The 15,694-nt window shown below is 47.3% G+C and overlaps 2 protein-coding genes across 2 annotated transcripts; one reads left to right on the top strand and one right to left on the bottom strand.

Moving 5' to 3' along the window:
* The first annotated feature begins 2,066 nt into the window (after positions 1-2,066).
* On the top strand, positions 2,067-7,910 carry LOC121592526. The gene is made up of 4 exons (XM_041914031.1): positions 2,067-2,446; positions 2,528-2,645; positions 3,105-3,260; positions 3,718-7,910. Exon 4 carries the CDS (start codon positions 3,733-3,735, stop codon positions 4,528-4,530), a length of 798 nt encoding a protein of 265 aa, XP_041769965.1. The 5' UTR covers positions 2,067-2,446; positions 2,528-2,645; positions 3,105-3,260; positions 3,718-3,732; the 3' UTR covers positions 4,531-7,910.
* A 1,966-nt stretch (positions 7,911-9,876) lies between these two features.
* Positions 9,877-12,924, bottom strand: LOC121592525 (probable serine/threonine-protein kinase kinX). Its single transcript, XM_041914030.1, has one exon. It carries the CDS (start codon positions 12,656-12,658, stop codon positions 10,646-10,648), a length of 2,013 nt encoding a protein of 670 aa, XP_041769964.1. The 5' UTR covers positions 12,659-12,924; the 3' UTR covers positions 9,877-10,645.
* Between the last annotated feature and the right edge of the window lie 2,770 nt (positions 12,925-15,694).

Raw genomic sequence — 15,694 nt, 5'->3', positions numbered from 1 at the left:
CCTTAACCATGGCCAGGAAGATCCCAGATATTCAAAAAATAAATCAAATTATGCCGTTGTAACACATTCATTAGCAAAAGGACTAGGACTAGGTGTTTGCTGCTTAGGAATCCGCCCCTCGCCGAACGTGTTGAGCACACGCCAGGCTGGCATTTATCACAAGAATCTTAAACAGAACCATCGCCTGTCCCGAACAACCCCCTTCTGCCGTCTACTAAATTCAGCTGACGATCTCTATAAGCCTGGAATGACGATAGCAGAACTGACTTCAGGTTTAAGTGTTCGAAATGCGTCCAACAATAACAATATATAAATGTTCTGTTCGTTATCTTATGTATATTGTAAACAAAACTTGGCTCGAAAGGGATTTACAGTCCATCGGTTAATTAACACTAAACTAAACTAAACTAAAATTAAACGATATCTCAGCCGATATACAGTGAACTCTCTTATTTGACACCTCTCCAATTTTAAAAACCTCTGTTATTTGAACATTTTTCACAGTTCCTTGATTTCCAGTACATTTTTGTCCTTCCAATTTCAAAAACCTTTGAAATTTCGAAATTCGACAGTTCCATCGCCTATTAAATATCTCTCTCTTATTTGACTGTATTTTCAACATTCGAATATAATTTGATTTAAATTAGCAGGATCACTAGTTTTTAATGGAGATGTATTGTATAAATTTTTTTAATATTACTAGTCAACATGTGCTCTTCTCGCATCCGAAAATACTGGTATTGGACCACATCAGGGTCCTTATTTGGTGGAATCCTGGGTTAGATCTAACGAGTTAGCTATTTACTACCAGAATGTCTATTAGAACCAATATCGTAAGGAAATTTATAAAATCTAAACAACTTATCTAAACAACATACTTGATTAAATCCGGATGCATAATGGGGAACGATCCAAATGGAAAATCAACATTTACCGTTTACCTCATTTGGGCGCATTTAAAGTGTAAATTTGCGTGTTTATCGTGATTTTAAAATTCTAAACAGGGTAGAATACATATATTCGCAACCATAAAATCTTTTATTTAAAAAAAAACTCATTGGTTTTCTCTTCTTCTTCTTCTTCTTCTTCTTCTTCTTCTTCTTCTTCTTCTTCTTATTCTTCGTCTTCGTCTTCTTCTTCTTCAACTTCTTCTTCTTTGACACAACAACCGTTGTCGGTTAAGGGCTGCCTCTACCATTAGTGGGCTTGGCTTTCAGCGACTTACTGATTACACATAGCCGGATAGTCAATCCTATGTATGGGGGCACGCTCCAGTTGGGGATTGAACCCATGACGGGCTTGCTGGTACGACTAGTTGACGAATGTACCACGAGACCGTTCCAAACTTGTTTACTGTTCTGGTAAAAACGAAGCCTGGCGAACTATTTACTAAACGAAGCAAATCTGCCAATGAATGTTGAATTCTACACATTTTATTTTATATTTTGAAAAAATACAAAAGGAAATTATACAAAACATTCGTTTATGAAATACAAATGAGCATAATTATATTTCAAAATTGTGTTTTGAGACGCATTTTTTTCGTATTTTCAAGTGTTTAGTTATCCTACCGCAAAGAGGTATTCTGCGGAAAACTATTACAGCTGCTCTGTATATATTTTTTTATCTTCGGGATTTTGCCGAACAATTTGGAAACAGCTGGTATTTTGGAGGACAGATCCAAAAACATTCGAAAAGCAGTAAAATATTTAAAAAAAAACTAATTATCTCACGGACCATTTTGTAATCAAACCATCTGTCAAAACTATGCTGCAACAGTTCAGCCACATGCTTTTCATCATACGTTTCTTTCTTCCAATCACCATCATTATTTATCATTAGAACGAAAAATACTTCAAAATACAATTCATTTCAGCTATCGACATCTTAACGTCTTTTTTCCAACGAACATTGTTTAAAATTCCAACAGACAAAATGTACTAAACTTTAAACGTTTTAGCACTCATCGTACAATTTTGACCATCTTGTACTAACTGATACTCCCACCGTGAACGATCTGTCATCGGCCGCTGCTATAAAACGCCATAATAGCAATTTTAGCAATGAAAATTCAAACACTTTAATAAAATTATGCTAATAATCAATCGCAACCAGGCAATTTGAACTTTTCCACTCCATTTTAACAAGTTTTCATTTAAAAAAATAAAACTTAATCCCCAAATCGCCACTTGTTTACATCACTGTGGGATGTAAACAAACAAACAAGACGTCATTTGGCGGCAATCGCGAATCGGTGCGTTTCGTGTGTGACTGTGTGAGTGTTTATTTTTTCGTTCTTTCATCTTCTTCTCCAAGCACGAAGGCCAATTCTGACGAGGAGACAATTACAAGTGCGCTTCATCCATTTGAAAGCATTAGATAAGATCAAGTACGTGTTTCGTGGCAGCAGCTCCGGCAACAGCAGCAGCACCAATCGCATCAGGAGGTCTATCATCCGCTCGCGTCATTCCGAAATAGCACCGCCATTCGCACCCGTACTAATGCACTTATTTTCGTACCCTTGCAGTGAATGGCATCGAATGCGGCACTGGGGAAGCTGATTCTGGCCGCTACATTTAGCGCGTTTCTCTACTACGTGCTGTGGGTTGCGGTACTGCCGTTCATCGTAATCGACGCCAGGGATGGTAAGCGGGGGCTTCTGTTCTGTTTACAGCACATAATCGATCGCAGGGAACGGAAAAAAGAACCACCACAGGCGTGTGTTGAGCATGTGCTTGTGTGTGCGAGTCACAAAACAGCTTCACGCAATTGATGGACAATAGAGGAGTCTCCAGCTCCCCCCTCTCGCCGGCCCGTGTGTGATGGCACAAACATCAATCTAATGGATTGCGCGAGCAACGGAAGCAAAAAACATTGCTCACCAATAACCTTGAGCCGGGTCGGTTCGGTCGCGCTTTACATGTTGACCCTCATGACGCGCGCGAGCTCTCTCAAGCATTACGCGTTCCGTACGAGGCGACGGTTCGCTAGCACACGGTTCTAATTGGTTCTATTGCATTGCGGTTTCGTTTCGTAGCGCCCGTGGTCTTAAATTGTGTCGTGCACGAGCGCATGATCTTGATTCAATTGATCTTCATTTGCAGAAAGTTGGATCTATGCGCTGTTTCCACCGATGAAGTTTGCATTCCTCGTGCCGGCACTGTTCGGTGTGGTGCTGCTCGGCGGACTGTCGGCCTTTTCGGTGTACCATTTGCGGGACCATCTCGGAGCGCGGTTTATCCGACCACAGTAACGCACAGGTAAGCGTGCGGGTGTGTGTGAAAGCGAACGTTTTTCGTTAATCTGTTGCTCCAATCTTCAAACCAAACACGACAAACGCTTTGCACAAAGATGTCATAACAACCAGCAATGAGCGGTTTAGAGCAGGCACTAGACAAGATAAGAAATTCACTTTAAAGGTTTACGTTAGAGTCCCCCTCACGCTCGCCGTGCAGCACACGAGAAAATGATTATAAACCATAATCATATTCTCGTGCAGCGGTTCGTGTTGATCACGCGTTACCAACCCAAACCGCGGACGACGGCCCGCCGTTCTTATCGCCCTGTTTTGAATGATTTACCCCCGGCAAAGGTACGCTGCGGTACGGTTGCTCAGTGTTTCCACTACCCTAGTACTAGGTCGATCGTGTGCAGTTCGTTCGCGTCTACACAGTGAAGAGTGTTGTAAAACCATTTCCCTTGTTACCCCGCCTGTAGCGACAGCGCCACACCATGGAGACGTGGCTCGTCATCGGCATATCCGGGGTGACGAACGGCGGCAAGACGACGCTGGCCAAATCGCTCGAAGCATACTTTACCGCCCACCTGCACAAAACCTTCTTCAAGGAAAATCTCATCCTCAACAAGGTGGTTGCGCTGTGCCAGGACGATTACTTCCTGCCGGTGGACAGCCCCCGGCACGAGATGGTGAAGAAGCTCAATCACATCAACTGGGAGATTCTCGGCTCGCTCGATATGGACCGCATGTGCCAGGACATTATGCAGGTGCTGGGGCAAAAGTTCATCCTGTACAACTGCCACCAGCTGCGGCGCGCTCGGAGCGACGAGGACAGCGAGATGGGCGAGCGGGTCGAATCGATGGACGAGTTCAATCTGTTTGCCGACCACTTCCTGAGCAACTTTCTGGCAAAGTACGATGAAAACGGGACCGGCAGCAGGACGACGAATTTGATCAAAAAGTCCAAAAACGAATCGTACCAAAGCATGAACATTAAGATCAACGTGCTGCTGCTGGAGGGCTTTCTGCTGTTCAATCACTCGTTTACGCGCGATCTGTGCAGCATCAAGTTTCACATCCATCTGCCGTACGAGCGGTGCTACGCCCGGCGGATGCAGCGCGTGTACGATCCGCCGGACGTGGTCGGCTACTTCGAGATGTGCGTGTGGCCACTGTACGAGAAGCACTATCGGGAGTTTAAGGGCCGGAAGGACATCTACGTGCTGAATGGGGAGATAGCGCCGGACAGCATTTTCAACTATGTGTTAAATAGCATCAAAGACTTACTGTAGTAGCTGTGGGTGGAGAGTATAAGTTGGTTGCTCATAACCAGCAGCAGCAGGTAGAATAGTTGTCGAACAATTCCAGAGACGGGTTTCAAGAGTTCCTTAACCCCTGTAGGCAGCGACTAGGATGTAAGCTATAGAAATATATATACCAAGAGAGCAAGAAGGGGCTCGTATGGACATACGCGTTTAAGCCGTGTCCACGAAGCACGACACCGCGGTACAGTGTAACAACACACTTTCGTTTGTTTTTTTTTTTTGTACATGTCACACGTAACGCCTTTCACGACACATCTGAATCATTTCGCACGCCCATCCCCGCCCCCATGGGATCTCACTTATCGACACACAGGGAACAAAGGTGAACCAGCGTTGCGAATACGATATGCAAATAACTTTCTTTCTCATTTACAGTAGGGAAACATCCAGCCCCCCAAAAAAACCCCGTTTGGCGCCGGCAACACCGAGAGGGGGCCAAGTTTCATTTTCGCCCTCGGTTGTTGTTGATTTGTATGATTTGGGCTTCTCGCGTATTTTTTGTTTGGTGAGTGCGGGATTTTTTTTTTTCTACGTTCACTCCAATCGTTTTCACCGATCCGTGTGTTTGCTTTTTTTCATGCCGGCATCCGGTCTCTGCTGAGATGATCCGTTTTGGGGGGTTTATAGAACCGGTTTTTTTTCGGGGGGAGAGGCTCAGTACTGCCGGGTGTCTGGCTCGCCATAATCCCGAAGCGTGCAGCACGCCACGCATTGGCGAGGGAACGATGCGTAACTGTAGAATATTTTAAGCGATCGCAAACGGTTGTGGTTTAATTGCTTGTTTTTGGGAAAGACACGTTCTGCTGCCTCGCCGTTTAATGCTATTTTTGAACCCCTCCCCCAAGGGATCTCCTTTTCACGCATCCTCCCCTCCTGCTCCGTTTTCGAAGTACCGCTCTCCCTCCCAAAAAAAGGCCAAAAATAGCATGAAACCGGTATCGATCCTGTGCCCGTGCCGTGAAAGAAAGTAGTCGAATGAAAACGAAAGCAGCCCAAGCGCCCGGCGTGTACCCGTACCTGGGTGGATGCGCGAATCCACCAAATGTTTAATTCAAAACAAAATAAACAAAAAAAAACAGCCGAAGAACCCTGGCCGCAAGTGTGGTTTGATAGTGAACGCGCGCCGTGCCCGATCTGGTTGCTCGAAATTCGAATCAGCGATCAATTTGTGGTTTGTGTGTTTCCGGAACCCGTGCGACAACCGCTCCACACACACACAAAAAGGGGTGAAAAGATTGAAAGTTTCGCACGAAAATAAGGAAAAGGGTAAAGTGCATTAACCTTCATTGGAGCTCCTGCGAATCGAGCCCCGTTTTCGTGATTGTGAAAACTGGGATTGCAGCGAGCGCGCGTTAGGTGCATCCTTCGGTCAATGTACGCGGACCGCTTCCACAATGTATGCGTGTGCTTTAAATTAATTGCATCCCTTGTTTTCGCCACTCGTCGTTGCCATTCCTCGTTGCGGACCAGAAGAGAGAACGAAAGACAGCGAGAAAGAGAGAGTAAAGTCCCTGGCGTGCTGCAAACGCGACTAAAAGGTTGATTGACAAGGCTTAATAAAACTGGTCGTTTAGCTCTGCCACAAATCGCTTTAGAATCTGGCTCGCGGCCTGATTGCTCCCCATGGGGAGTTCACCTAAGGCAAATGATGCGTTTGCTCTCACCCTCACAAACCCCAATCCGTGCGCCAAACCACTCGCATAAATCGCGTTTTCCACAGGCGGGTTGCGGAGGCATATGACACGTGTCGTTGGGGCAGCAGAGAGGGAGGAACACTTTCCGGAGTGTTTTCGCTCTGCTTCTTTTCTTTTTTTGCACTGACAGGGCAGTATTTTCTACCGACCCTTTTTTCCGTGTGCGCGCCCATTTGCTGCTCATAAATGCTGCCCGGCCCGGTTCGTCGCTTAGCCTGTGCCGCACAACGCAACACGACGTTAACGATCCTTTCCCAGGCGGAAAAGCAGCAGAGAACAGAGAACGAACCTTTCATACAGAACCGATGCCAACGCGAAAGGTTCATTAACTTACTCCTATAAATCTTTGCAAAAATCTCCCCATCTTTCAGCCCTTCCGGTCACTCTTCGCAAAACCCTCCTCGAGAGGGCAGTCGCACGTTCACAGCCAATTATATTATTATGTGATCGCGAGCAAGCCGGCCGCCATCCGCCGGCTGCTCGGTTCTGGTTCTAGCGGGCCGAAGAGATGCATCAACGCGAAGAGCGAATCGTCCGGACCAGAGCGTCCCATTGGCGATCGATGTCTAAACACGGGCTCGGTCAGGTTGTGGTGTCCATCTAAGGCACATTTCGCACATTCGCCACTTACCGCTAACAGCGGGTCGTGTTCGAAGCCACCACAGCAGAAGAGCAGAGGTTGGTGGTTTTCTTTTGCTCCGTTTGGCGAGCGCGAGAGCCCTGCCTGACCACGGGTCGTGTCGGGTCATTGTCGGGCGCGTTGGAGATAGAGGAGTAAAGGGAGGAAGTAAGGGCACGAGAAAGAAAGAGAGACAGGGGGAAACACAAGGGAGATATTGAAGATATAATTTACAACCGACGGATGTGGTTCGGGAAGAGGAGCATAAAATGAAACACACACACACACATAGAAGGATGGGACGAAACCTGTCCGGGACGCGCGATAGACGGACGATAGCAATTTGCGGGGATTGGAAAGCCGTGCAAAAACCGTGCAAAAAGGATGTGCGGCTGATTATTTTTAATGCCAGCCGTCGAGCGATGGCCGAGCGACGTGCTCTCGCAGCAGGAGGAGACAGCGTTCGGCGCGATGGACGGGATAGAAAAATTCGTTACTGCGAAGGTTTTTTTTGCTGAAATATATATTTTAATGTACGTGCTAGATTAAACTAGGGAAAACGATCGCTGGGAAACGATTGAAGAATGTTATAAATGGTTAACCACAAGTCGCAGTTTACAGGTAGTTTGTGGTGGCGAAACTCGACCTCGCCGGTGGAACCAAAATATTAAACGAAATGGCATACATGGATAAATGGAAATGGTTATCGTACTTTAACTAATGTGAAACTATGTTATAAGACGAATGGCGACGTTCAATGTTGAAATTTGTACACAAAGGACTGTCAAGCGTTTTAAGCGTTTGTGACAATATTGCTAGTAGTTGCTTGACACTAGAAGCGCTTAAAGTGTTGCAAAATTGCTAGCAGGAGCCTAATACAAAATTGCAATGAGCTCGATTAAAGCTTTTTTAATATACTTTAATTATTTTTTTCAATTCAAAAAATCGTTCTCAATCTCTTACATGGTTTTCTAAGTCACTTTCGAGTGTAAAAGTTGTAATTCACCGCATGCAAAATGTTATTCCACATCGATCTAACATTTCATTTCCATTATCATAATTTTAAATTTCTTCAGCATGATTTTCAACACGTCTCAAGCTGGATTGAGTTTGATTGATTGATTGTCTTTGTGATGTGTTGAAAATCATGTGTAAGAATTGAAAATTGATTATGATACAAGTACACCATTTGACAGCTGTTGAAAAACATCTTGTAGGCGGTGAATGCCGAGCTGTTGCCGAATGTGTAATGATGTACACATTCGAAACTGACTTGGAAACCCCTGTAAATAGTACCATAGCAAATGTGACTAATTTATAGGACGATCGCAGACGTTACAGGGTTTTTTAAGTCACTTTCGAATGTAAAAGTTGTAATTCATCGCATGCAAAATGTTATTCCAAATCGATCTGACATTTCATTTCCATTATCATAATTTTTAATTTCTTCAGCATGATTTTCAACACGTCTCAAGCGGGATTGATAGTTTGACAGGTCTTTGTGATGTGTTGAAAATCATGTGTTGAAACTGAAATTTCATTTTGAAACAAATAAACCATTTGACAGCTGTTGAAAAACATCTGGGATGCGGTGAATAGTTTAAATTCGAAACTGACTTAGAAAACCCTGCAAGTGTTGAAATGTATATACATAGAACTATCAACCATTTTAAGCGTTAGTGACAATATTGTTAGTAGTGACTTGACACTAAAACTACTAAGCGCTACGATTGAAGGGTTACAATAGCCTAAGCTTTCAAGAGCTTAATACTCAATTCCAAATATCTTGATGATTATTCTATATATGTCAGCTATTTTTTTAATTATAATAATACTCTCTCAATTTCTTAAATACTTCAACAATATTTAGTTGCTAATGATGAACAGTTCACTTAATTTGAGCGTTATCTGTCAAAATGCCTAGTCCGTTAAGTCTAGTGTTAATTTCCCCTGAAGTTAAGGTCCCAATAGTTGGAACTTTTCATCATCCCTTGACTAGATTGTCCCAAAAAGTAGTTGTTACGATCTTAATTAAAGAATCTGCTTCTACTTTTGCGTCAAACAGCGTTATCATCGAAAGAGTGAGCTCAAAACCGCTTACGCTTCATGTCTCGCTGGCAAACGCTCCAGCCACGCTTGAGGGCACTTTCGTTGAACTTGAACTTGACCTTGACTCCACGAACCTTGTGCAACCATCCCGTTGTACCCATCGCGAGCAAAAGGGCCATCCCGCCCTCCCCATGTCTTGACGGTTTGCGCGCTGCGCAATTGTATCGCGATGTGCGCACCACACATCTGGCGCGACTGCGCGCAGCCCGGGGTAGCTTCTGTGGTGAAGAATCTCTCCCCAACGCGAGGCGCGGGTTGTTAGTGTGTCTGGAGGGGCCGAACCGAAGATGGGTTGAAACTGCGCGAAGAATCAATTTATTGGCCCGATCGTTGGTGCGCTCTTGGTCTTCCTGTGCCCGCCACCAGCCAGTTAATGGGCAGTTTTGTGTGACCGTAGATGGAAAGCAGGCAGGCAGGCAGGCAGGCAGAGAAGAAAATTGGCCCGTGTGTCGTGCTGCCCCCGTGGGGAGCCGTGAGGGCATTTGCCCCTGTATCCCGAGCGGTGTGGAGTGACTTGTCCACAGCAACATGGTAAGACCGACGAACCCCAATGCAATGGGAGTGCAATTATTTGCCGTTCCGTTTTAGTGCCGTAATTTCTAAGATCGTGCGCTGGATAAATTAGATTCGTGGTACGCAAGAACCACCACCATCACGCGTGTGTTCTGCGCGCGAAGCAGACAAAGCGACATGCTACATTTAAGAAATAAAGACTGATATACTGATGAAGGTTTTTTTTTACAAATTTTTATACATTTTATTACTTTTTTTGTGCTTACATATTTTTTTGTTTGCCGTCAACCATTCACAGTTGTGTGGACGGTGTTCCTGCCTGTGCGCGTGCACATTGTTGCAGCGCGCATCGTGGCAACCCCTCTCTTGCTATCGCTCTCTATGCTATCTCCTGCTGTGTTATGCAATCTTAGCATGCCCTGAAACAATCCGGTCGCCATTCTACGCCTTCTTCTCTTGCCATTCCTCTTTCGCAGAGCCCATGATCGCCTGCCCGCTCCTGCCGACACGATCGTGTTTTTCGCTCGTTCTGTTTCTTCTGTGTGGATTTTTTGTTTGTTTTAACCTGTTGCTTCTTATCTCCCCGTTTTCCTTCTACCGCTCACAGAATCGCAATGCAATAAATTAAGAAAAATAAAAATAAAAACCGAAAGAAAAACTGCCGCCCAACCGGGGGGATCCGCCCCTGACCGCCGTGTGGACCGACTGCCGACGGTGCGTGTGCGTTTAAATAAATAAGTTAGGAAATGTGTCTCTCACCCCCTTCTCGCTCTCTCACTCTCTCTCTTTCACTCTTACATCGCGCCTTGCTGTCTGTGTCGGTCCGCACTCTGCCGGTTTGGCCGCGGATGGCGTTTTTTGCAGTTTTCTTTTCGAACGGCGTTCTTATGCTGCTGTTTTGTTGCGTTTTAAAATGGAAAAAAAGAAAAGTCTTAAAAAGGGAAGCGACGAACCCTTATTCAGGGGACGGGGTGCAATGCAAGTAGTTACATTCCTTAGAAAAAGAAAGGAATCAACACTTGACGCGCCTTTCCCCGCGCTCACTTGTGCACTGTGCATCCCTTCCTCTCTCTAGCGTTTTTTGCGTGTCTGTATATGGCTTTTGTGTGTGTGTGTGTGTGCGTGAGTGTTGTGTTGTGTTTGTGGCTTAAGCGGCTGGCGTGTCCTGGGGCGTATCGGCGGGAGCGTTGGCCGTACCCTCGGACTGGGTGGCCGGGGCAGCCGTGCTTGGCCGGAAGAAGTTCTGCACGCCCTGCACGATGTTCTGGATCGGGTTCGGCTGCTGCTGCTGCTGCTCCGAGTTGGTCGCCGGTCGGTTGAACACCGAGCCGACCGCATTCTGCACCTGCTGGATGATGTTGGGACGGGTGGTCGACTCCGCCTCCGCGTTGGCGTTGGCCGCGTTCGGGTTGAAGAAGTTCTGCACGTTCTGGGCGAGCTGCTGGACCAGATTGGGAGCGCCAGTCGTCGGGGCCGGAGCCGACTCATCCTGGGCCACCTCGGCACCGTTCTCGGCGGCAGGGGCAGCGGCGGGCGTGTTGGACGGGCGGTTCAGCACCTGGCCGAGCGGGGTCGCCTGGATGAAGCCCTGCACCGGCTGGATGATCTGCTGCAGCAGGTTGGGGCGGGTGGTCGAGCTGCCGCCGGTCTCCTGGCGCACCTCGTTACCGCGCAGCGCCTGGTGCGGCTCCGCCTCCACCTCCTTCACCGGCACGAGATCCTCAGCGATCGGGACGGACTTGACGACGCCGGCCGGCTCCTCCACCGCAACCGGAGCTTCCTGCTTCTCCACGTTCTCCACCACTTCCGGTACGACGACGGCCTTGACGGCGGGCGCAACGACGGCTTCCGGCTCGGCGACGGCAGCAACCTGCTCCTTCTTGGCTTCCTCCAGCACGACCGCGACCGGCTCGTTTACAGTCTCAACGGGGGCAGCCTGGCGGAGCGACTCAACCGGAGCGACGACCTTCTCCTCGACGGCTTCCACAACCTTTTCCTCGGCGGCAACGGCGACAGCGGCGGGCTCTTCCACCGGGACGACCGGAGCGACCGAACGGAGCGACTCAACCGGAGCGACAACCTTCTCCTCCACCGGCTCGACCACAGCAACAACCTCGGGGACGACCTTCTCGACCGCCTCGGCAACCTCCGGAACGGCAACGGTGCGCAGCGACTCGACCGGGGCCACTTCCTGCTCAACGGCGGCCACTGCCGGCTTCTCCTCGGCGACGACGACCTCCGGGACGACCTTAACCGACTCTTCGACCGCAACGACGGGCAGGACGGACTTGAGCTGCGGCACCACCTGTTCCACGGCCACCTCCTTCTCGGCCACCTCAGCGATCGGGACCACCACAGCGACCGGCTCGGCCACCTCAACCACCGGCTCGACCGACTTGAGCGACTCAACCGGGGCCACTTCCGTTTCCTTTGCCGCCGCTGGCTCCTCAACAGCAACCACCTTCTCCTCGGCCTTGTCCAGGATCACCTCAGCAACGGTCTTGACGGCGGGCACAGCGGGGACCTCCACTTCGGGCTTCTTTTCCTCCTCAGCAACAACGACCGCGACGGGCTCGGCCACCTCCGCCACCGGAGCGGCACTGCGCAGCGACTCAACCGGCTCGACGACCTGCACCGACTCCTCGACCGGTGCGGCAGCGTTCTCCACCACCGCCACGACGGGCTCGGCCACCTCCGGCACGGTTTCAACGGTGCGCAGCGACTCAACGGCCGCCGGTTCCTGCTCGGCGACCGCCGGAACGGCCTCCTCGACGGCGAGCTTTGCCTGCTGCTGTTCGGCGGCCACCACGGCCTCCTCGACGGCCTGCACGACCGCAGCCTCCGGGACGGCAGCATCGGCAACGGCATCGGCAACAACGGCCACCGGTTCGGCCACGTCGGCCACCGGTTCGGCCAGCCGCTCGGACTCGACCGGCTCGACCGTCTTCTCTACCGGAGCGGCGGCTTCCTCCTCGACGGCGACCGGAATCTCCGCGCGCTTCAGCTCGGCCGGCTCGGCCACCTTCACGTCCTCGGCCTGCGGGACCACTGCGACCTGCTCGGCCGCCTGCTCATTCTCGCGGCCGACGCGCGTCAACGAAGCACTTAGCACACCGCCGACGGCACAGGCCAGCGCACAGATCAGCAATAGCTGTCGCATTGTCTGTCCTTCCGCTTGATCGATGCTCTCTGTTGGGTTTACCGCAAAAACCCCGCAACAAACTTCACTTCAAGGTATACTACTACACACACAATACAACCGAATGTCACACAAACGTTTTTTTTTTGTCTCTTTAGTCGCCCTTTGGGAAGGAAGAATTTTGTGGGCGGATGCGGTGATGCTGCTACTAAATGGGAAAACCCGGGGACGTCGATCGGCCGATCTGCACCGGGCCAATTAATGTATCCGACTGAATGTAAAATGAGAAAGAAGCTCGGTTTTATACGAGCCGCTCGGCGCTCGACGGTCAGCTCGGTCCCGGCCCGATCGACGCTGGCCGACGACGGGACGGGGGCCGGGCCGCGGCGACAGGACGGGCCGGTCGGTTGCGAAGGGAAAGTGGGCACGCATTGTGCCCGGGCAGGCGCCCGCACGCAGCCGATGACCCGTTAGCTGTCTTCTCTTTTCCCTGTGTGTGTGTTTTTTTTTGTGTTTCCTTCATCCCTACCTTGCTTCTTTCTCTGTTTGCTTGCCTGGGATCGACCGGGTTCGTGTCTTGTGTTGCCCAGCTCTTCGTCCACTTTGTGCTGTCTGCTGTCGTCTTATGCTTATCGTTCCATCCTCTTTGCACTCTCCCTTGCAGGTGGAGGGAGGAAGGAGGAGGGTTTTGCTTTCGGTGCTGGCGCACGAGAGCTTCCGCTCGTACGGTTTCGGGTTTTGTTCCTTTCCTTGAGCTTTTTCCCTTATCGTGCATCCCTTCCGACCGGGTCGAGCAAACGCATTATGCGCCACGGGTGAAAGAACGAACGAGAAAGTATGTACTGTATTGGGGGGTAGAATTGGGTGGTTTGGGGGGTGGTGGAGACCGTTCGCGATGAATCGCGTCAGGATCGCAGAAAGAACGAGCTTTTGCAAAGGAACGAGAACACTGCCAACCGGAAAACCGGGAGTGGGTGAGGACAGGGAAGGACGCTCCAAGGGTTCTCCTGTTGGAGCTTGTTTCTGAGAGTGATTTTGTTGTCGACCGGTGTCTTGTTTTCCTTCCCTCCTTCTCGGAGAAGGGCAAGGTGGACGGGGACACAAGCACACAATCATAAATTAGCAATTGGAAATGCTTACTGCGGGCGTGGAAAATCTTGTTCGATGCATCTCGTTACATGCCGCGCATGCTGTACGGGCACAGGGTTAGGGTCAGAACGATGTTGGCACCACAGGGGTGTGTGTATGTGCGTGTACGTATGCTGTGTGGCCAAGTGTGAATGCATCGATTGATCATTTAGGGGAACGGGGAACGTTGCGGAGGCCGAGGAGTTGTGCAAACAGCAGCGAGTTAGTGTGATCGGATAGTCTGATTCTGTGATATAGTGGAGTCGATTGAGTCGAATTATTTTACAAAGAATGGAGCAATTCTAATAAAAAAGCACATCTGCAAGCCATCCTGAAGCTCTTTGTTAGGTTCGTGCGTTTGCTAAGCAGCGTAATTTGAGAAGAAGGTTTTTGAAAGGAAAATAAAGATTATTCTTATCACTATCCGTTTTAAATTCCGGAGTAAAAAAGGCTCGACATTTATATTCGGTCAACAGTGCAAGCCTACTCATATGGTGACATAGTGGAGTGCATAAATGCCTGGTTTAATGCAACACAGTTCACGAGATCAAATCTCGCCTGGATCCCATTGACAATGTGTGGCAAACAACATACACCTGGATACTTAGAATGAGCAGTTTCATGCCATCAAACGAACGGTCACAACTAAGGAACAAAAATATAGGTGGATACGTACATACGTACCTTAAAATGCCTAACTTTTGAGCTATTATCCCTGCCAATATTAAATCAATGACTATGAGAAGAGTGACTTTTGCATAAGAAACAATAATTTTGGATGTTTACAGTTTAATAATTCGTATTCAATAGTTAGACGCTTTCTTAGTTCTTAGCATACTTTTCTAGTCCAACATTACATAACTGACTATTTGTCAGTCAGTGGAAACCATCGCAAAAATGCATTTTGTTTCTTTCATGGTCACTTTACGTTTTTATTCCATTAATGTTTAAAAACAGATTGTGAGATTAACCCCAAATTGTTAAGATTTTAATAAATTTGACGGGATTTTACAAGGATTTTTTTTATTGCTTCACTTACTGTTTGTTTTAATTATGAGATGATTCAAAAATATGATAGTATCTTTTAAACATTTTAACACATCCAAATAAAATTAAGGATCAGTAAAAAGAGATGAAGCCTTAAATTAAAGAAAAAACTACTAGGAATGCAGGGTTTCTCCTAATTCCAATAGTTTCAAATTATGATTTCGTCTTTTCATATGAATCATATGAATCTTCAGCGATTCATATGAATCTTCAGCGATGAGTGATGCGAATCTCGAATCGAATGTCCACAAATTATTGTATCTCTAAAGATGCATGAATCCAAAAAGATTCACATATCTCAAAAGAATCATGAATCTCTGATGATTCATACATGTTTAAAGATTTGTGATTTTAAAACGTCTCCTCGAAACCGGCATGTTCGCATAGATTTTAAACCAAGAAGAAGAACAAGAAGATACTCAAGTATCGTTTGAGATTCATAAATCCTACGGGATTCATTGAGGATTCGTGAATTTGTTGAGATTCATGAATCATACGAGATTCATATATATATATATATTTTTTTTGAAGTTCATGAATCTTTTCATCCAATATGCAATTTCATTGAATCATTTAAAAGATTTATTCTGATTCATTGAATCAGAATCAGATACATCTGACTATTTAGATCCTTGGTTCTTAATAGCTCTTTAGTTCTCAATTCTTAATTTCTAAATTAACTGATGTTGATCTCTTTAGTTCTCAAACAAATCAATATTTGTTAATTGCATCCAGCACTCTATTCTTCCTAAAGCTTCAATAATGAATACAAAATTCATATGAACAGTTTAGGTTAATTATTTTGAAGATAAACTAATTTAGATCGTTTATATCATTAGGCTAATGTTTTCTTTCTTTTTTTTTCATTACAATTCATACCAT

This window comes from Anopheles merus, chromosome 2L (genome assembly GCF_017562075.2).
Source record: "Anopheles merus strain MAF chromosome 2L, AmerM5.1, whole genome shotgun sequence".
Lineage (NCBI taxonomy): Eukaryota > Metazoa > Arthropoda > Insecta > Diptera > Culicidae > Anopheles > Anopheles merus.
This window is presented reverse-complemented; position numbering and strand designations above follow the sequence as displayed.